General features: G+C 48.2%; 1 protein-coding gene across 2 annotated transcripts in view; it reads right to left on the minus strand.

The window, feature by feature from the left end:
- Positions 1-20630, minus strand: part of LOC104042146 (hexokinase-1) — a 45253-nt gene extending 24623 nt beyond the window's left edge. Inside the window, exons 1-3 of one of the 2 annotated variants that reach the window (XM_064464659.1) lie at positions 20612-20630; positions 5774-5936; positions 682-830 (exon numbers count right to left, since the gene is read on the minus strand). In XM_064464659.1, the coding sequence (XP_064320729.1) occupies positions 682-830; positions 5774-5915 (291 nt within the window). In that variant the 5' untranslated portion in view covers positions 5916-5936; positions 20612-20630. Of the gene's footprint in view, positions 1-681; positions 831-5773; positions 5937-12657; positions 12812-20611 lie in introns of those variants that run through there. The other variant, XM_064464660.1, reaches the window with a different exon arrangement.
- Between the last annotated feature and the right edge of the window lie 791 nt (positions 20631-21421).

Here is a 21421-nt window from a genome sequence, read left to right on the forward strand (position 1 = left end):
ACACTGACATGGAGACAGATTTGTCAGTAAAATATTCATTGTAATTCACCTCCTGACCATAAAAAGAAGACAAATCCTTCCCAAGAACCCAAACTGAAATCCAAGTAAATGGATCCAAACATTTTCTACCTTTGGAACATGGGAGACTAAAAAAACCCCTATCATTTATTCAGCAAAATTAAGTTGAAGCTGTGCCAAAACATTCCATCAGCTTCCTGTAATTTTTCTAATGTACTTGTACATTTCATGAATGCTGAGTTGCTCAGACTGCCAGGACAGATACGTGGCTGTCATGGGTATTTCTGTCCCTCACCGAACATTACAATTGCAGGGCTGGTCATGCTCGTTGCTTGCAAAGACTAAGTTGTTTTCCTGCTGTCCATTCCTACCTGTGGAAAGTAACTTTACTATAAAAGTCGGAATTTTTATTTCTAGGCCATTTTTTCCCCTAACCCAAGCAAAAGTCTCCCACGCGATGACAGCAGATTTGCAGCACCCATGCGTGCTCTATTACACTAATTACTGCTTATTCATTCTCAGTATCAACAAAGAGCTGTAGCCAAGTCTGTGCATGTTGTAGATACAACCGTTAAGATGCTACGGTCATTCTTGTGGTGTTTTTTCTAAAACAACAGAGTGAAGCAGCTACTCTCTAGAGAGACATCCTAAAGAGGCACTTACCCGTGTTCCGCTGCCGTGCATGATATCTTCAGGCGTATTATAAATTTCGCTTTCCATCTGTACTGTCTGCTTTTTTTCATGCGATACCTTCACCCGCAGAATTCGGAAATAAGAACCACCAAGATCCAGTGCAATGAAATCTCCTTTCTCTATGTGGAAAAGAAGACACAAGTGATTAAAATTTGTACACAACACAAATCTGGAAAAAAATCAAGCTCTTAAGTATAATGCATAGGGAAATGTCCGGTTCCTATGGCAGGAAGTTCTAGCTGCAGGGCATCCACGTGAAACATCAACCTGATTCCCTACAACTTAACATGAAGTTGGTGCAATGGCAATGCCAACCACCATTGATCCACAGGCAACTGCAATGAGGGTTATCCAAAAAGAATGGACTAACAGTGGACAGTCGGTATCCAGATCTCACAACGAAGCTGGCAGAGCAAAGATCTCAGGAGAAAGCCACGAAGACTGAAAACAGAGACAGTAAAATGAAGCCATGCTAGACCACCGATGAGCAGTCTTGCTGTAACCGAACCTGTGTCATTCTGGCAAATAACAGTGAATGGTGGCTGGACTGTGCGCTACTCTGAAATCAACAAATTACACACAGATGTAGTTAAATAAGGAACAACTTATTTCACACCTGGAAGCTGAGATTTACTGCAAAGTACAGCCAGATAACAGAAGTCAGAGAAATGACGGTCTGAAAAAAAATCACAGTGCGGCCCTGCACTGCTGCAGAATTAACCACAAGTTGTGGTCCTTTGCACAGAGCTCCTAAATCACTCCCCAGAAGCCAGGGAAAGAGTTAAAATACCTCCATCTCCCTCCGTTCTGGAGCGGGATTTGGATTTCAAAGCTCTGAAGCCAAATCCACTACTCCCCCACCTCCACAGACTTCAGGGTGTAATTCAAGCAACAGAGATGCGTGGTCTGGCTATCTGAGGAATGACACTTTCTGCACCTCCTGGAGAGCAAGGCAAATATATTTGACTGAGCCGCTTGTGCTATCTCTCCTTATCAAAGAGAGAGCAAACAAAGACAGCCATTGTTAAAGTCTGCGAAAAGATAGTATTTAGGGAAGCAGTGCGTACAACTTATCACACAGGAAAGCATGTCTAGGCTGCACTTCCTCATCGAGGCTCCCTGCAAACCTGCGCATGGCACCCCTGGGCTCGCCAAAGCTGCTCAGGAGGTGGTGAGCAGAGGTACACAGCGCTTTCTTGTCCTGGTTTTCTCATCGATTTGTACCTCTCTGCAGTGCCAGAAGCTTCCCACGCCACAGGCAGGAGGAGCTGCCTCCTCCACATCCTGCACCACCAATGGGTATTGCCAGTCCCATCCTGCAGCGTTCTTTGGCCTCTTTTCGTTCTTCCAACTTTAAACTATTACTTTGGGGAGGTCATTCCCAACATCACCGCTTTTCCATTTCTACCTAAATTCAGTGCAGAAAGACCTCTAGCAGTTGGGAAGACCGGTACCTTTTGATGTGTCACCTCAAACTTCGACTCAACTCTCCAAGCCTTCTGACCCCATGCTGGCACCAAAATATCAATTATGCAATTTATCCATGAGGATTTCCAGACCCAGACTTCCCTCTGAGATTACCCTGCCCAATCTGAGATCAAAACTCCTGAACTCTGGCTCAGCGAGCTGTTCCTCCTCATCGCCCCAAGCACCTCCAGGAGCCCCCTCCGACTCAGCAAAGCTGATAAGCTGGATGAGGTGTCCTTCGGGGCAGGACCTCTAGCAGGAACAGGCTAAGAGAGGCAAAGGCACTGCAAAAGCCCTTAGTTTTCCAAGTGTTGCAAGTTTTCCAAGGCTGCACTGTAATACAGCAAACAAAACACTGTCATGCGAGAAGCCGAAAAGGACAATAAGCTCCATAAGAAAAACATAGCAAAACGACAGTGGGAGCCCACAACTCCTAACAACCCTCCTACTTTTACTGCATTGCAACGCAACTTTTCCTTCTTGCTGCTTAAGACATGGGCAAACTCAGAGTTTGCTGAAATACAGATCTTGCAGCGCTTGCGTGCCTGTTTCTGAATAGCATGGCTTTAACCTTTGCTTTGCTCCAGTATGAATGTCATTTACACCACGAACATATCCAAACTGTTGATGCAGTTCCCTTTACTGGGTTCAGCATAACAAATTCCATAACTCATAACCCCCTTCAACAAGACAGGAAGCAAAACATTTACCACAAGTGTCCCATTAAGCCAAATACCTGAATAAGCTTTATCGTATGAGTATCATTTGTCAAATGCAAGCCATTACCTCCAATAAATAACGGAAAAATCAACACTGGACCAGATGGCCCTTTTCCAAGCCTAAACGCACCTTGGTACGTAACTCAAACAAATACTGCACTTCAGAAACATCTTCCTTGGCAGTAAATTAACAGATTAGCATGTTTGATTTCCAGTACCATCATGCCCATTGCAAGGTAAAATTCATTAAGAATTATCCTTTTCAGTTAAAAACAAAGAACGAACTCTGAACTAGAATGTAAAGTTTTCTGTATGCAAAGTAGCAGTTTTCCTTCAGTGTACTTCAGGAATTAAACCCAAATAGCAGCATTTAACCTATGCTTTGTAACGCCACAGTGCAATCGGTTTGATTGTAAATTAATTTACAAAGATCCTTTGAAAGCATTTTGAATTAGCTTAAGGTACCGTTCTCAGCGCTCTGGAAAAAACAAACCTTATGGCTTTTGTAAATTAAGCAACTCTGAATGAAGTGAAAACCCCTGCTAACACGAACGTCTCCAGCGTCCCCAAATTTATTACTTAAAAGCTCCTTGTTAATAAAGTACACAAGCACAGATCTGAAACTGAACAACAGTATTTTTCTGAATAGTCAGCTCTCATAATAATAATAATCATAATCAGACTCAAAGGAAAGAGCTTACAAGGCAGTAATTAGAGACGGGCCAGAGAAAAGGGCAGGCTTTCAGCCTCTGGCTTTTACGGAGGGACAGCTGAAGGCAGAAATTGCCATCGGCCGGGAGCCGAACCCACACTTTGGGCACAGCAACACGGACACATCCGCAAGGGCCCCCCCAGGGCCCTTTGGAGGAAGAGGCAAGGGGGCTCCGCGACTGCCCTGGCTGCACCTGTGCAACAGCTGAGCCAGATGTGGTACGCACATGCAGGTGAGTCAGGGAAAGAAATGCCATGACACCCACCCACAGCAAATATTGCTCACGCCTGGGGTCAGAACATGCCTTTTCTAGGCAAATAATGGAATGGTTTTGCCTGCGTTTCTAACAGCTATCCAAAGAGACACTCGCAACATGCATATACAGATTATTATCGTGTTATACAGAAGTTGTCTGGGGCAAAGCACTGCCTTGCTCTAATCCATGCTGCAAATACACTGCCCACAGCGTGCCTGTCCCAGCAAGTCCAGCAGGAGCCAAACGGGCACAAGATCAAGAACTGAGCACGACGTGCACAACACACATGGTTGCTTTTTTAAGTAGGTGTATAATACATGATCTGAAATTAATGCCTTGACATACAGACACGCATATGCTCGGATCAGGGCTAGCCACTGCTCTGGCTCATTCTCAGTCCCAGCAAACTCACACGTCCCCTGGCCGGGCGCAGATCCCCTTTTCCCTGTGCCATATTGCATCTCAGTGTCTCCCCACTTTGTGACACAGAACAATTTGCAAAATTATTTGATTCGCTGCAAGCAGCTCCGGTTTGCTAACCGGCAGTGCCTGACGGAGCAGCGTACTGGGGACAGGTCTGTCCTCAGCTGAACTCAAACACACACGAAGGAAAATACGGGGATTTCGGAGTCGGTAAAAATGCCGGGATTCCACACAAAGCTCTTAAGTCACCTCACCTGCAAACCCTTAGAGCAACCTCTGCCTGTGACCCAGCTGCGCGTGGCAGCTTCTGGCTTACTCAACAGGCTGCCAATTTCAACGCAGCATTTCAACGTAACAGCCAGCAGTGCTAAATGAAGGGAAACCCAGGATTCAAGTTTGTTCTCCCTTTGGCTTTCTAGAGAGAGAATCATGTTTCAACTAAAAAGCTTGAGGTGGCAGAAAGCAACAGCAAAGCAGAACCATCAAAGATTTCCACCTGCCAGACAGCGCCATGGCTTCATGTTCTTTCACCCAATAAATCTTTGATTTTAACTCAAAAGAAGCCTCAAAACAGGTAACTGTGTTACGCAGTTCTTGCAGCTGTGCAATCACTGCACACAGGGACATAAACTGTAGCAGGCACCAAACTACAGTTAACGAACTCATGCCATGTGAGAATGAAATCCAGTATTACCACTAAATTATAAACACTATTATATACTGCTCATAAAGAGATTTATATACTCTAAATAGAGTATTTTTTTTCTATAAACACTAAAATAAATAATAGGGGCAGTCTTGGTCTCAACTACTAACACATCTTCTTGGTTTCTGATAGCTCTTTGTGTCACTTTTATCAGGTACAGTGAGCACAGAAAAACCAAGTCCTACATCTGAATGGAAAGAGCTCAGTATGCCAGAGCAGCAGCTTTCAAGCTGCACTTGAAACACTGCAGCTGCCTTGATTTCTGCGAGTTTGCCCTAAGAGAGTCTGCAAGAGGTAGCTACAAAAAGCAAAACGAATGCCAGGAAACTCAAATTCAGTATATAAGGGTTCACACTTCCACTGGGGAACAAATGAGGACAAGAGATGTTGAGTCAAACAGCAAATGACTAAAAGCCACTGTATCTGTTGAGACTCTAGATCACATGAGTGTGAACTGTATAAATCAAAAGTCTTCCCATGTGAATTACTGAGTGTTGGCAGGCAAATCTCAGCATAAATGTATTGACTGTTGGGGGACTGAGTGCTAGGAAGGGCTCTTCCATTGGCATCAAAGCAGGTTTGACCCAGGAATCACAAAATCCTCCAGCATCTGTGGGAACAGACCTGCACACAGAGGGGAGGCTGTCTTCAAAATGTTATCTGGGCTTGCCAGAAAGCAAATTGTTCTTGTTCTTGCTAGTGCATTGGTGTATTTCTAACAGGCTTCCCATGAAGCACACCATGTTTTTAATACGGAAAACAACTACTCAGCTCCTTACCTGAACCGTCAGGAATGGACCTCACAAATGTAGGAAGCATCTTCACCGTAGCCGTTGGGTTAAAATCTCTGGAGAGGCCGTTCTTCATCTCTCTCCTGAAGCGAGCCATGATGTCTATCAGCGTTTCATCAGAGAGCCGCATGGCGTAAAGGTATTTATCGATCTGAGGAAAAAGACAAACACCACCATGGAGTGAAAGACCTCCCTGAGGTGCCCGAGCAGGGCTATACCTCTCTTTAATTGCAAGAATAGCATATAGCCACAGCTTGGCCCTGGGGCTCTGGCCAAGCTGACAATGCAGCCACACACTTCATGCCTTGTCTTTTGACTCTTCTAAATCAAGGAAAATGTGCAAGTGCTAGGACCTACATGAGGTGAAGCCCACCCTATCCTACTGCCTTCCCAAGGCAAGACCCAGTCCTACATCACTCTGCCTTTTTTCCACACAAAACAGTTCATCCACAGCCTTGTCCCACTATCTCCAGCCCTTGCCCCACTTCTCAGCTCTCCTGACTGTCAGTGAGCTGAAGAGCTGAAGGAAAAAAAATCCCTGTTTTGGCACCTTGTCCCAGATGGGGTGAGATGGGTGTCGCGGCAATCCACAAAGGTGCCTTGTATTTAAAGCATTTCATTGTGAAAGACTTGCCACAGAGGTTTCGGGGCTATGTCCCAGGCTGAGAAATTATTTCTGTGTAGCAGACCATTTTCCCTATCCCACTCCAAAGCCATCACGGCCAGAGGGTCAGGAGAGGCAGGACTTGGCTGTGGGCAGGTAGCATCTTCCTTGTCAAGATAAAACATCAAATTAGAAGTTGATGACTTCACCCTTGTGGTTTCCCAAGGCAGGAACATCCTTCACCTCCCTGGAAAAAGGAGGCGGTTCCAGTTTTCTGATAATATTGCATTCCATAATATTACACCCATCTTCAGCATCAGGAAGAATGAGAGATGCTTTGATGCCGCAAAAATACAACTTGGCCTTGGGGGGTTCTTGCTAAGTGCACATCCCACCCCTTTTACCTTAGCTGCCAGTCTATTCTTGCCTTGTTTCATTATCTGCCTTGGAAATTTGGTTCTGTAAACAGCTCAGACTGAAGCCACACCTTTGGGATCACTTTTGCCTCCAGCTTGGCAGAACCAAGAAAATAAAACCCTGCCCATGTTTTCTGTCCTCAGCAAAACTGGAAAAGCCACCTCATTTTAAACCCTGGGGCCGCCTCTGCGCCGAGGCCACCTGTGTCTCCATTGCTCCTCTGGAATTCTGGAGAGCAGCTCATCTCTCAGCTGGCATCATGTCCTAACAGGACCATTGCCACAATAAAACACCCCACATGAAATGTATGTACGCAGGCGCTCCATGTGCCGAGGACTTTGAAACAGGAAGCAACGAATAATGCCATTCGAGAAGGAAATGCAGACAATCAAAATGTAATTAAACCCTAAACTGACCGTAAAACCAGCGTCAATTTAATTGCTTCTGCAGAAAGTAAGTCTGTCCGCAAGTAGTCAAGGTCTGCACCAAAGACAGCGTATCTCCCAGAGCCAGACACCCTCCCACCGTGACCAAGCATTTACAGAGCAGAGGGAGGAAGGCATGGACGGACGGTGCTGCTGGGCACAGCTACCCAGCCCGATCCTGAACCGCAGGGCTGGGGCGGGGGCCAGGCAAGCCTGAACTGCGAACCACAGCCAGAGGCTGCACAAGCTGCGAAGCGTTCGGTGCCACCGCTGACAGAGGAAGAGCAAAACAGTCAAAGAGATGCTATGGTGAAGTTACAGTGCAACGAAATGATGCCACACATTTGCTCCATGAACCAGTGAAGTGACGGTGTACAGCTAAACAGCGCAAGAGCTGAGCCCAGGTTCTCCATTGGAGAGGACTAATGTGAGACCCCAGGGCAGCATTCCCATATCCCAGCTGAGTTCCTGTGCCGCCCCAAGGGGCTGACAGCCCTGCTGCAGCAACAACCACAGCCAGCCGCTGGTGTCATTTCACTCCAAGAAAAAAGACCTAGATGGGATGCACCCTCTCTGCAGCCCCAAACAGCATGGAGACAGACACAGAGGCTGGCATCGGGCTGGGCAGGAAAGTCTCTCCTCCACTGCAAACCCTGCCATAGGTTTTGGGGTTTTTTTAGCAGACCGTCAGGCCATGATGTCAGAGCATGAGGTTACTCCTTTTTAAAGGGGGGGGAGGGGAAAAAACCCTCTTTTAAGGCTGAGCTTTCAGCAGCCCACACTGTCGCTCAGAGACCCAATTCCCCAAATCTCCCGGTGAAAGCTACACTAACACATCATTCACCCAGTCAGACTTCACTGTGCAATTAAAATACCCCTCTACTAAGCCTCACTGCCACATCCTCCTCCCAAAAACACGGCTGAAGAATTCCTCCCCAACACCAAAAACCCTGTTGCGAATGCAGGTTTTGGCGTTTGCACAGTCAGGGCCAGACAAGCCCGTTCCCCCCACCTCTGCCCCTATGCCACCAGCAGCAGCGAGGGAAAATGGGAGGGCAGGGCTCTTTTCCTCCTGTGAAAAACCAATAAGCGCCGTCAGCGCCCTTACATAATGGGGCTGGACCCTCCTGCACGCACGGAGCATCGCCTCGCGTTGCATCGCGGTGCATCGCGTTGCGTCGCATCAAGGCCATCTTCACCGCTGAGACTCACGGGGCAGGGAGGGGGGGAGATGGGGACTAAACCTCAGTTTGAAACAAAATTACTCCTGTGTGTTACAGTTTAAAAAAAAAAAAATTAAAAAAAATAAAAGGAGGGGTTTTCTTTCCCAGGCAGGGAAAGGGTTAGTCATTCTGGCAGCGCAGCTGCAAGGGAAAAAGCGCTGCTCTCCCACGCTGGCAGCACAGGCAGCCCTCCGAGGGAAAAACCTCAGGAAACAGCCATAAATAACTGGTGGGGGGGAGCTGGAGGCTGGATTATAGGATGGAGGTTTAATAACTCCCTGCTCTGCCTGCAATAAAAGCCGATCAGAAAGCAAATCTCAGCCTTATCTGAAAGGAAGCAGTGGAAGGGCCAGCAGGGACGGAGACGGGAGGTGCCGGCAGCACCCAGCAGCACACGCAGCCCCACTGGGGCTCCCATGGCTGTGGCCCCACAGGAGATGGGTGCCAGCTCTTCCCCAGAGATGGTGGAGAACACAAGCAACTTCAGGTAGGCGGTTGTGCGGACAAGGAGCAGAAAAGTCTCCTTTATTTAGCTGCCATCTCAGAGCCACCCTCCCAGGAAGGGCAGCTTCCCAGAGTGCCAATATAGGAGACCTCCAAGAGCTGAATCACCTTTTTTTTTTTTTTTTTTTTTTTTTTTTAATGCTTTTTCCTAAAAAAAAACCACAAAAAACCAGACAGAATCTATGAGCAATTTTTTTAAAGTGGGATTTTGCAATCTGAACCATATGCATACAATTTTTCTTGGTCACACTGGAAAGACACTTTTTGTACTCGGGGAGAAGTTGTTTCTGAAAATCCAGCCATTGCAGCAGCCTCCATGGGAAGCTGTGAATAATTATAAGCGCATAATGGAACAGCACTAAGGGCCCTTCCTTAAATGCATGCCTCATTCCCCAGACGCTTACAACAGTCAAAGGTATCCAAGAACAGAGCACTCCCATAACAATTTCAAAAATTATGAGCACCTATTGTATTGACACAGCCTTTGCATTAAAACCCTTCAGCGTATAAACATTTTTCTGCAGAGCTAATCATACTCCCTACTCCTTTCAGCATCAGGAAGATTCACCAGGAGCCAAGGCATGTTAAAACAAGTAGTTCAGTCATCCTGAAACTGTTTGCGCTCACTTTTGATTTATCAGGTTGGTTCCTAAAAAGCCTTTATAGTAGCAGGTCACTGCTACGGTGCTTTTTTTGATGTCAGTTACTACATTTTACACCTTATTCCATCACGTTAAACGACATTCAAAGGTCACTCTTGGATTGCAAGATTTTCTTCTCCTATCCTCAGGTAATGCGACAAAAAGGCATGGTTCCCCTGACAGAAACCGGGCAACACCTAGAGGCTCCCTTTGCTGGGGCCAGCTATTGCAGGTACAAACCTGCTGGAAACTAAGGTACTCCAAGGCTGTTTTACCAAAGCTCCCTGGCGCACAGGCCAGCGGCACAGTTGCCAGGGATGCTCCGCGTTGCCCGCGCCCCTGAGCATGGAAGTCAGTCTTTCAGCGAAATCAAAGCCTCGGTTCAGGCTGTGCAAAGTCCTCTGTCACAGCAAGGATACCGAGCTCAAGCTCCTGCCCCTGGAGGATCACAAACGTTCAGGGAACATTCAAAACGTTCAAAACCATTCATAATTCATCCAGCTTAGAGTAAAAACACGTGCCTGTTTATACTGTACAGGGGATCGTACAGCACCAGCTTGCTTCTGCGCAGCAGGGTCACGTGCAAGTGCATGTATGCGTGGCTTCATGGGAAAATGCCAGACCACAGGGCTGCCAACGCGTGATGAACCACTCACATCTTCGACACTACACATACACCCTGCCTATTCCTCCCACCCGCCACAACTCGTCTTGAAAAATGTTCCAGAAACCGCCAAGTGGAAAAAAAATTCCTTGGAAACTTAAGGAAGCGTCAAAAACCAGTACAGAAGCAGCACATGTGAGTTCTTCGACCCAGGGTATTCTGAGGGCCTGAAACCACCCGCCCCATCTGTGCCCCTTGGCAGGGATCCCACCATGGAAAGGCAGCGCTTTAGTGCCACGCAGGGATGGGAACCCCAAAAATAGAAGAAACAGGTCGCAAGGGAAGAAGGACGTTCAGCCTCGGAGCAGTGGAGATCCCTCTAACAAATCCATTCCCAAATTCACCTCACCAGTACTTTTAACCCTTTCACACCCCTCCTGTGACCCACAGCAGCATCCTCAAGGTGACCTGCCACCTGTGCCACCAAATGCTGAGCAGATCACTGCCATGGACTAGCAAGGCAGAGCAGCAGCCGCCGTGGCCAGGAGTCGCGTGGGGCAGAGTGGTGAGTGGGAGCAACGCCGTGGTCAGCAGCCCCCAGCCGCGAGCACGTACCAGCAGCAAGTGCTGCTCTTCCGGAAGCAGAGAGGAGAGGGAGGGACCTGAAATGAAGCCATGCAGGCACGTATTCCCATACGCGGCACACTGAGATGGGCACAAACCCCTTTGCCCCGTGGGGTACCAGGGAGCAGAGCCCATCGGCTCCCAGTGGCTGTGGGGCAGCAGAGCAGTGGGGGAGAGCCTCTGACTGCCGCAGAAACCCTCCCTACAGGACACACAATCCAAAAGGATATAAAGAGGAAAAGGTGTCTTAGAACCTCCAAAACCAGTAGCATGCTTTTTTTTTTACTTAGATTTTTTTAATTTTCTTTTTCAGACAGAACCAGATTGAGCCATAAGAATGCTTTACAGCTCTCCCTGGCCAAACGATTTCCCGCGCAGTCACACAACAGCAGCCTCACGGTGCCAAACCAGCCTGCAATAAATAACCCCCGGGAACACCACAGTTTCCCCCGCGCCTGCACACTCCCACGGCGCCTTCCCCACACAGCCCTCCTGCCGCTCCTTGGCCAGCATGCACCCCTGCGCTTATCTTGGGTTTCTAAATATAACTGGCACAGCGAGACACAGGCGGCCTTACCCAGGCATGCATGCCTGGGGCCAGCAGCGGCACTTAGAAATCCTCCAGGAAAAGGAAAATAAGGAGCTTGGGGAAAAGGGAGAGCCAAGTACGTGGGGCCAGAAGATGCAGAGAACTGCAGGCTGTGTGCGGTCTTCAGCTCCTCGCGAGAACTGCTGGGCGGAAAAGGAAAAGACCTAAACCACAGAAAGAGATGTGGAAAATATGGGGTGCTGTCTCAGGTTTTATCCAACAAAGGAGTGGGTGAGCATGTCTAGACTGGGGCAGGATGGGTCGCTCAGGAGCTGCGGTCTCCCCGCGCACAGCCGAAAGCCCAAAGGGAGGAGGTGCTCTCCTCCTGCCGGGACAAGCCCTGAGACCACTACAAATCACCCCGCTAATGTTGGTGCTGAGGCTTCCCCAGAACATTTTAGGGAAGCCTTCGGCAGGTGCTCAGTCACACAGCACCGCCAGAGGAGGTGGCAGAGGGGAAGCCTCCGCTTCCTGATGTCAGCCTGGCTCTGTGACAGGGCTCTGTGATTTTTTTCAATTATCTTCCCAATTTGTGCCCTCACATCCCTAGCCCCAAGCTCTCCGCTCCCTACAGCTCTGCAATATGCTCAGCCGGGACCTAACTGCCATGTTTTTATTTATCCTGTGCTCTGCACCCATGTCCTTGTGGCAGTGCTAAATCCCAGGGCTATACCAACCGTACAGCAGCAGCCTCCTAATGCTAAAGGGAAAGAAGCCCATAGAAATACTTCTTGTTTTTAAGCACCACTGGCAACCACTTCCTGTAAATTCAGAAGAGAAGCTGCAGTGACACATAATTCAAAAAATACCTGCTCTTCGTCACCCCACGCTGCAGTGACAGATGCCCACAGGCACCCTGGGGAAGAGGGGGAAGCCCCCTCTCCGGGGATGCTGGTACCCACGAAAAGCCTGGGAGGATAATCACCATCCCCACCACCCTCATCGCCAACGCCCCAAGACGCGGCCCCAACTCCTGCCCCAGGCCGTCGAGCCGGGTTTCCGTGGCCTGACCAGCAGCGAGCCGGTGTGCATCACCCACGACCGGCGGCCCCCACACCGCTTCCACCACGGATGCTTTGGGGGGCCTTTGAGCAGGGCTTAAAACAGGGTTTATTCCCCTTTCTCCCCCAGCAGCGTCGCTATGGGGACAAAGCAACAAAACCAACGGGGGGGGGGGGGGGGGAAGACTAAAAATAAAAAAAGCGATCTGGCTTGGGGGTGGGGAGGGGGCTTCAATCTACCTTTTTGACCTGATCCTCCTTCAGCTCCGTGAAGTAGTAGGCCAGGAGCTGGGCGGCGATCATCCTGCCGGCTGCAGCGGGCGGCTCCGCGCACGCAGCGATGCGGCGCCCCGGGATGGCCGCGCCGCCGCCGCAGCGCCTCCCCTTCCTCCTCCTCCTCCTCCTCCGGCCCCGGCCCCGCCTGCAGCCCCGCTCCCACGGCCGGCGCGACGGCCCCTCGGAGTTATTTCTGGCGGGCAGAGAAGGGGGGGAGGAGGAGGAAGGCGGCAATGCCTTGCCGTACCCCAAAGGGTCTTTTACAGCAGCCTTGGAGACAGACTGCTGAAGGCTTTCCGCCGCTCCTTGAACTCTGCTGTGGTACGGGAAGAGCAAACTGAAAAAACAAACAAACAAACAAACAGACAAACCTGAACCAAAGACCCTCTTTGCCCAGAAAATGTTGAGAAAATAGCAAAACTGCCTAAACCTCTGCTAACATCTTGCACCCCCTGCCCAGGAGTGATGCCTCCCCCAGAGTGAGGGGGACCCAGCCTGGACCCCCTGGGCTGCAGGCTGGGAGACTGGCAGGGGCGCCCTGAAAGGCAGATAGTTGCTTCAACTTTGTGCTTTTGGGGATCCCACATTCATATTCCATCAGCAAAATCCCCACATCGAATACGCTGGTGGACAGGACCTCCCCTCCCCCGGTGTGCTGCCCATATTTTTGCCACGTTGGGGCACGTTCCCTGGCACCCCAAGGAGGCACCCACCACCGGGAAGCCTCTGAGGACCTCGCATCCACGTAAGCGAAGAGGTGCAATGCCCCTCTGAAAGCCAAAGGCCAAACGCAGATGCCAAGGTGACACACGTCAGCAGCCCACGAGGTTTTTGCCTGCGCCCTGCCCATCCATCCACAGGGACAGGAACACACACCCATGCAAACAGCCGTGATGCTGGAGGCGTGATTTGCATAGAAATTGTCTACCAAACTCCAAGTGATTAAAAACCTGTTTCTTGAGCTTCCGGCTTTCTTTTCAGTGCTATTTTAATTAAATAGTTGCACTGGCCAAAATCACGAGCTGCTTTGGCAGACACATCCTCCTTTAGACTGCCCTAGTCGCGGCAGGCAGGGTGGGCAGGATTTCCTTCTCCACCTCACTGCATTAGCTTTAAGCCCGTTCTCAGTGAGATTTTCAAGTGTTTCACTGATCTGCATGTGTTACTCCTGCTCGTTTGTTTGCAGGCTATGAAGCGAACACGCCTGTGCTGCGGAGCGCAGGCGGGCTGTCTCGCTGCAGGCACAGCGGCATCGCCCTGCGACCAGGCGCAGTTGGAGCTTGCGGGCGGCACAGAAACATGGAGCTGAGCGGCAGCGTCCCGACAGCGTCCGGCAACGCCACCCAATCCCTTACACAGGCTGACTCTCACTCAGATGTAATTTACTGTTCACCCACACCTCCTCCGCTTCTGCCGGTTAGAAACTACCTTTAATTCCCAGCCCAGGCTTGCTCCTGTTTTTGATACATCTGTCATCTGCTAAACCTTGTCTTTCAGCTGAAATTGCTGTCCTCTCTCTCAGGTGTCCGCTTGCTATAAATACAGAAGAACGTAACCGTATACGTCCTCCGATTTTGCTTCACTAGGCGAGACAGACTGAGCTCTTTTTTTGGTTTCCTTTCCCTGAAAAGCCTAGGCTGGCTTAGCAGCCTTTTTTCACACTTGCTCCGGCCTGAACTCCTCTCTGCCAAACACAGCAGCTAAAGTCAGGTAAGTTAATCCAGAGAATGCCAAAACCCCTGCGCTTACATGCATGGTTCTCCAACTGGAAATATGTCACCAAAACCCTTCCCATTAACAAGCACAAACCCTGAGGCTCCCTAACCGACCCCTATGCCATCAGCCACCGCTCCCAGGAGATGGCAGACTTTTCACCCTGTACCAAAAAACATCCCTGCTCCTGCTTCCCCAGCGTGACCACTTGAGTCCTGGCTGCCAGAGAGGTCTTCACCCAACAGCTGCCCTGCAGCAGCCCAGATCAAAGTTTAGAAGCAAAAAGTCACTTTCTGCACATGTGCATTTACATTTGCCTTTTGCTGCTCACACAGCCTGGCACTGCTCAATTCCCACAGGCTCTGGGTTCATGGAGCTGCCTCTACACAAGGTTTACAAGACCTGCTCTCTATCCCCTCCAGCTCAGATACTGAAACACCTGTGCTCACCTCAGTTACCTTGCTGCAGGAATGCTTACTCACCCAGTTAAAACACTTGGACGCAAGCTCAGGTTGTTTTCAACTAACCTTTGACCAAATGAGAGCAATTCAAACCATCTACTCTGGCTCTCAAGGCATTTGAATCATCCAGTTAAGAGTTTGGGAAGTCCAAAACTATTCAAAGTCACTATGAATAAGAATGGTCTTCTCTTTAACAGATGCTTGTCTTAAGACCATGCAAGAGGAGGACAATCTTGTTTTCTTCATCTGCCAAAATTGTGACTTAGAATTGAATTGAAAATGTCACAGATCATTAGGGTGGCTTTTGGCTCCACTGACCATTTGTATTACAGCATATTTCAAAACTCACCAGAATCAACTGCCTCAGACTTCCTTTAAGCTACAAAAAGCAGTTCAAAACATCACTACTCTGAAGCCCTCTTGGTTCTGTGCAATGAAAATAAAAGCCACACACATTACAAGCCCCTGAATAAAGTATATGCTTAAGCAGGAGGTGGTTCATGTGACAAAGAATAAAGTACACACTCAAGCAGGAGGTGGTTCATATGACAAAGTCAAAAGCAATTAAGGGGCAGTTAAACAAGTATTGCAAACAATTTGGCTTGTCTTCAGTTGCTGAGCATGACATTCAGGAAAAAATAAACTCTACAACCTAAAAGCCGTTAGAGAAAAAGTAAGAGTCCACCCAAGGCAAAACAGCTGCAGTGTTTAAACATTTAGTATGTTTAAGCAGCTCCTTCCAAGTATGAGTGCACGACCAGCTTTCATGCTGTAACCAGCACTGGGATGAATGAGCTTTCCTCCTGCCATAGAGCTGGAAGGGCAGCTAAATATCCCTATGGGCACCCAAACCATTTGCAAGCTCTCTTTGCATTGGCCAGGCCAGCAGAGAGCACGCAGGTGGGTTTTCTGGGGGGCCCAGGAGGAGCTGGGCACAGGCTGCCCGGCACGACCAGCCAGCTCTTCATCTCCGCCTCTGCGAAGCTCTCATACCTCCTTACCATCTTGCCCTGCGTTTTCCCTTCTGCTTTACTGGAAAAGATCAGTTCAGCAGCCAATTAATTACCAGCGCCTAATGTACACTGCCAGGCATCCAGCAGGTTATTTTGAAAGCCACCGTCCTTTAAGACAAATTACTGGAGGCTGAACGTGACACCCGATGACTTGCAGCTATTTTGATTGTGCTCTAATCTTATTGTCCAGGTTGAACTGTACTGAAGTGTTTCAACCGACTGAAGTAATTCCGTGCATCGGGTCTCCAGGGTGAGGGGTTTTTTTCTGCTTTGCCTGTTTCTTCATTAAATGTTTACTCCTCCATATAAGTCTGCGTTCAGATTTGACTCCAGTACAATGGAGGGATTTTGTTTTTAATCACGTTCATCACATAGTTTTGATGTACACTGGTGCTAGATGCTTTCTACTTTTCTAAGGAAACAATGAAGTTGTAGTTCGTTGTTCTTTTTTTTAAGTGTCTGGAAAATGATGGATCCACTTTTCCCCACATGGCATCTTCCTTTCACAGTACTTAAAGCAAAGTGAGAGAAAGCACCATCTCCAAGAAACAGTAAGTTCCCAGTTCATGACAGCACCTCTGACTACCAAGGGAATTTTTAAAAGTAGCCTTTGAAGCTCCTGTTGCAGGGTAGGAAACTATGTGTTTGCACAGAAGAAATCGTCATGCTGAACTTGGTGCAGAAGCTACTAAGAAAATCTAAAAGTATCAGAGATATTGATTTGATAAGCAATTCAGCTGAATGAGGTTAAATGCATTATGCAATTTCACCTTGCCAGGAGGCACTGCAAGCAGGCACAACCACATAGCAAGCCTCGATGCTTTATCTCATGTTTCCCCTATTAGGAAACAAGATTAGCTAGGAATGCCTCAAGGGGAGCTGGTTCCATGCACAGGAAAGGCCACGCCACATGCAGACAGAGCAGCATACACTTATAAAGTGGTTTTTATGCTCCTGGTAAAGCACACCAGGAGTATATTTCCAAAAGATGAGCACTTGCCCGGACAGGCTTGGTGCATCTCGCTGAGCTAACCACCACCACCACCACCACCACCACCACAACGAAGGTGCCGCGGGTTTTGCCTGCACCCAAACGCTGGCAGGGCTTGAAGCCAGGGTCTGTGAGAGACTGCCCGGCCCTGCTCCAGCAAGAGTGGTCAGCGGAGGGTGATCATCTCTGGCCCCAGGAAAGCGGGACCTCCTTCTCCACCCTTCTGGTGACAAAGACTGAGGAATGCCAGTGCTAACAACTGGTGAACAGCTAGTTTTTCATTTATAACTTATTTTTATATCTATTTTCTACATGTGATAATATAAAAACTTATTTGTGTATCAAAATTGTAATTTATAATTAAATTCAAATACTTTAATTTAAAAAGCTAACACCATTTTCCATGGCTGGCCATGCATACGGACTGTCAGGTGGCATCACTGCCATACACACACCACTGTCATCGCATGCTGCAGCAGCTGGCAGGGGCACCGCACACACACGCCTTTGCCCAGCCCTGACACTGCCCTCATCAGATCCCCCGGGGAGGGGACAGGGCACAGACCCCGCACGATGTTAGGGATAACGTGAGAAGTCATCCCACATACTTCATCCTCTGCCTCTCAAGAGGGTTGCCGCAATATCCAGCTGTGTTTTAGGCGCAAAGGCTAACAAGGGACTCTGCCCTGTTTTGTTGGAATTGCTCTAGGGAGAGAGTGAGCTACTTTTTAATAAAGTCCCTTTGGAAGGAATTTAACACCATTCACTGAGCTGAGCATTTGAGGGCCAAATGACACTGTGCAGGGCTGTGGCTTTCAAGACCTAAATGCCAGTGACTTCCAAAGACAGGGCATTATTCCTGCGAGCTGCGTACTACACAGCTAAGGATGACAAACAGTCATGCCTAGACCATGGCATGATGAGAGGAGAGTGGGGAAAGAAGCAAATCCAGCAAAGGAGGAGTGTTGTCTACTAGTTCTCAGGGAAACAGAGACTCCGGGGGCAGATGGAGACGCTCCATGTCTCAACTTTCCATGTCTGGGCATCAGACGGCTGTGATTGCTTTTATTTCTTTGAAGTAGTTGCAGTTCTTCAGTATCAGAGGGATGCAGAGAACATGACCCCCACAAAACCAAGAGGAATAAAACAGAAAACAGATAAGCACAAGTCCTAAATACATGGCTTACAATAAAGCCCCACTATTTGGGAGGCCTGGCTGACGATTTATTTTTAAATCTCTTAGTGATGACAAGCTTCATTAAATTGGGGCAAAACCGATTACTCCATCTTTAGTTGATACTTCCAAAAGCTACAGGCTGCACAAGCTACACTGCAAAGCACTTCTCTACCCAAAGCCTCAAATATGTGGGGAAAAGAGGAAAGAGCTCCCAGGAGTCACACTGCCACAAAACTTAACCTCTATCTCCTGCATTGCACAGCAGAGCTACTGTATGCGGCTGAGGAAGTTGCTAAAAATTCTAAGTTCTTTAGTGGTTTCTTGTGCAGTGTTTCAAGAGAAAAAAAAAAAAAAACACAGTGCACACAAGTGGGCACTAAAGGCAGCACAGCTGAAGCGTCATGACTTACAGGGAGGATGAGCAGCACTGCTCGTGTCCAAGCCTCCCCTGGTAGCTGGCAAAGTGGGACAAGGAGAGGTGTTTCCCTACAGTACAGAGAGGAGCCTATTCTCTGGTATTTTATAATGTTTAAAAGCAACTTAAAACCCCAAGTACTGTCTCATGATGGATTTCTTCCCCATAGCGGTGCACCCAACAGCTCCAACACGCAGCAGCTATAGCAAAGGGGCACCTTTCTCCCAGTGCCATCTCCCTTGCGCCGCAGGCATCCCCAAAAGCTGCATGGGGACTAACTGGAAGAGACAGCCCCTTCTGCTGTGGGGCTGATGGATAAACCAGGAAACTGTTTCCCCAAAAGCTTTCATTCCCCAGCAGAGAAAGTGAAGTCACTGTTGTGCTAAAATGCTTTGTGGATGATTACAGGCATCTCCACCCCAGGGAAGAGTCCCCAGCTGTGACAACATGTCTGGCGCAGTGATAGCTCTAGGGATTGCAGGCGTAAGCCCCTGTCCACCCACATTGCCAACAGCCATGCTGCTGTTACTCGTCGATCCCAGCCAAGGAAGTGTGTGGTTAAAGAAACGCCAAGTTAAAAGGAAGCAGCCAACACAGAATACAATGCATTCCTGACCATGCAAGGTGCTGGGTTGTGTAATAATGCAAGTTACAATAATTAAGTCAACAGGTTTTCCAACCCATTGTATTTTCCCAACATAGTCAAGAGTGCTCACATCCCTGGGCACCTTTGCATGCAAGTCCACTCACTTTGCTCTTCCCTCACACACCAGAAATTAAATACAAGTGTAATCTATCCAAATTCATCTCTTTCTTCTTTCCCCTCCTGTCCTAGGTATTCACCACAGCAACTTCTCTCTCCCCAGTGCCAGAATTACAACGCATTTTACATCTCTGCAAAGGAAAGCAATAACCATCCCGGTTTTCTCACTCAGCCTGGGGCCCTGCGTTAGTTTAACATTTTTTCCATTCAGGTGAGAACTGCTGCACCAAGCAACCACTTTTTCTAGTGCATTGGCAGTAAGTCGTCATTGCAGATCATATACATGTGAAGCAGACCATACACACGTACACGCATATATGTTTGTATGCACACAGAAGCATATCAAACTCAGTTTGTAAGGCAATAGATGGGCGGTGGTGTTATGGTAATGAACCTGATGTCAATGAGCTGCCTTTCCTCACCAGGAGGCGAAGCATTTCTTTCATTTCACAAAACACCTCTTGACTCCAGCAAACTGAAATGAGCACAAATGCAGATTTCCGATAATCTACTAAATCCAATGCTAGTAAAAAGTATTAATAGAAATGACACTGAAAAAAAGGCAAAATATAGAGTGAAACCTAGTTTGAAATTTCAGAAGTCAAGGGATAAGTTTAAAGTATTTGCAATTGTTTGATTCAAATCTATCTTGAGAAGAGGCAGTTCAATACCAGTTAAAGGATGTCTGCATAACCAACAATTCACTTAAGTGATAAGGCAATTACAATCTCTTAAATGAAGGAAATTATAGCCTAATTTATTGTACTATAGAGAGACAGCTCTCCTAAATCTGCTTTCAGCTCCTCACAGATCATAGAGTTTGTTCATCAAAGTTTAGCGTGAAAACACCTGATGTGTGGGAAGACTTACAAAAACAAAGCCACTCCTTCATCCCTGCAAACAGCAGTTAACACCAGCGAACAGCTGTCCCAAGAAGGTTTTAATGGCACAGTCCAAATTGATGTCTTTTAACTAGTGTGTCTTTTCTACACAAGCAGTAAAACAGTAACAAAGAGCTTGTACTTTCAGCATAGAGAACGGGACCTGCCCCTCTCTGTTGGCTATCCACTAATAACCAGTTCAAAACAAGGCAATACCTCTCAACCCGGGCCAAGAAGCCAGTTTCCACTAAGTATATGCCTTTCTCCTTGATCCAGCATTTGATGCTAGCAAAAATCAGTTTGCATCATGAGTCCCAAACCCATGGGGGTGCAGGCATTAATTGCAGAGGCTTTAGGTTCCTGCTCCTTTTCCAGCAAGACCCAGTATAAGAGACTCTCCTCCCAGCCCAGCTTAATATCCTCACGATATGGGGCTCTCCCCAATACTAGGTTAATGACCCACCCCAGCCTTTAGCCCAGAAGGGGTGCAAAGCAGGTGCTTACTTGGCACAACGGGGAGCAGCAGTAGCCAGGCACATCCAGGGCGTTCGGCTCCTTCCGCGTGGCCATAGCAGGAGCACCTCTTGCCATGTCACATTGTCATCACAGGGGGCTGTCAACAAGGAAGGAGACAGAGTTGTAGGTTTTTCACATCCCCCCCCTCAACCTCAGGATGCCTTTGAAAACCCCATGCCCTATGGACAGGTGCTCTCTTAAAAACCCATCCAGCGGCTGGGCTAGAGCAGACACAGACCCACCTCAAGAGAGAGGGGAAATTGGGGGCATATGAGCTATGGAGCACAAGTGTGACCCAGAATAATGGTGGAAATAGGGAACGTGCTGGCAAAGAGCTGGCCCTTGCATGGCTCCAAGATACGGTGGTGCCATGGGATTCCCGTCGCACACAGGGAAGGAGGGCTTAGCAAGCAAACGTTGGGCAATAAAACACCCGAGTCCTGCTAACAGTTTATTTTAATCAGAAGAACCCAGCAAGCCTTGAAAATACAAAATATTCATGTTAAAAATCAGTAGAGGAAGATGGTCACAGATGCTGGACTTGCAGCTCAGCATCATCCAGGAGCAACTGCAGATTTTGAGCTGGTCTGTGATAATTTGGTGATACCTTTTTTTAGCCAACACCCAAATCTGTCTCAACAGAGACTGGAGGCAGATACAGATGGCAACTCTGAGCTAAATTTTGGCTTCTGTAATTTTACCAGCTATCACCATGAAAGATGTTAGGGTAGGATCGGAAACCCAATGAGGCCAGCACCAGCCAGGTCCCGGGCATCTACATGGCTTGTTCGAGGTCCT

The sequence above is a fragment of the Phalacrocorax carbo genome, chromosome 13 (assembly GCF_963921805.1).
Source record: "Phalacrocorax carbo chromosome 13, bPhaCar2.1, whole genome shotgun sequence".
NCBI classification, from domain to species: Eukaryota; Metazoa; Chordata; class Aves; order Suliformes; family Phalacrocoracidae; genus Phalacrocorax; species Phalacrocorax carbo.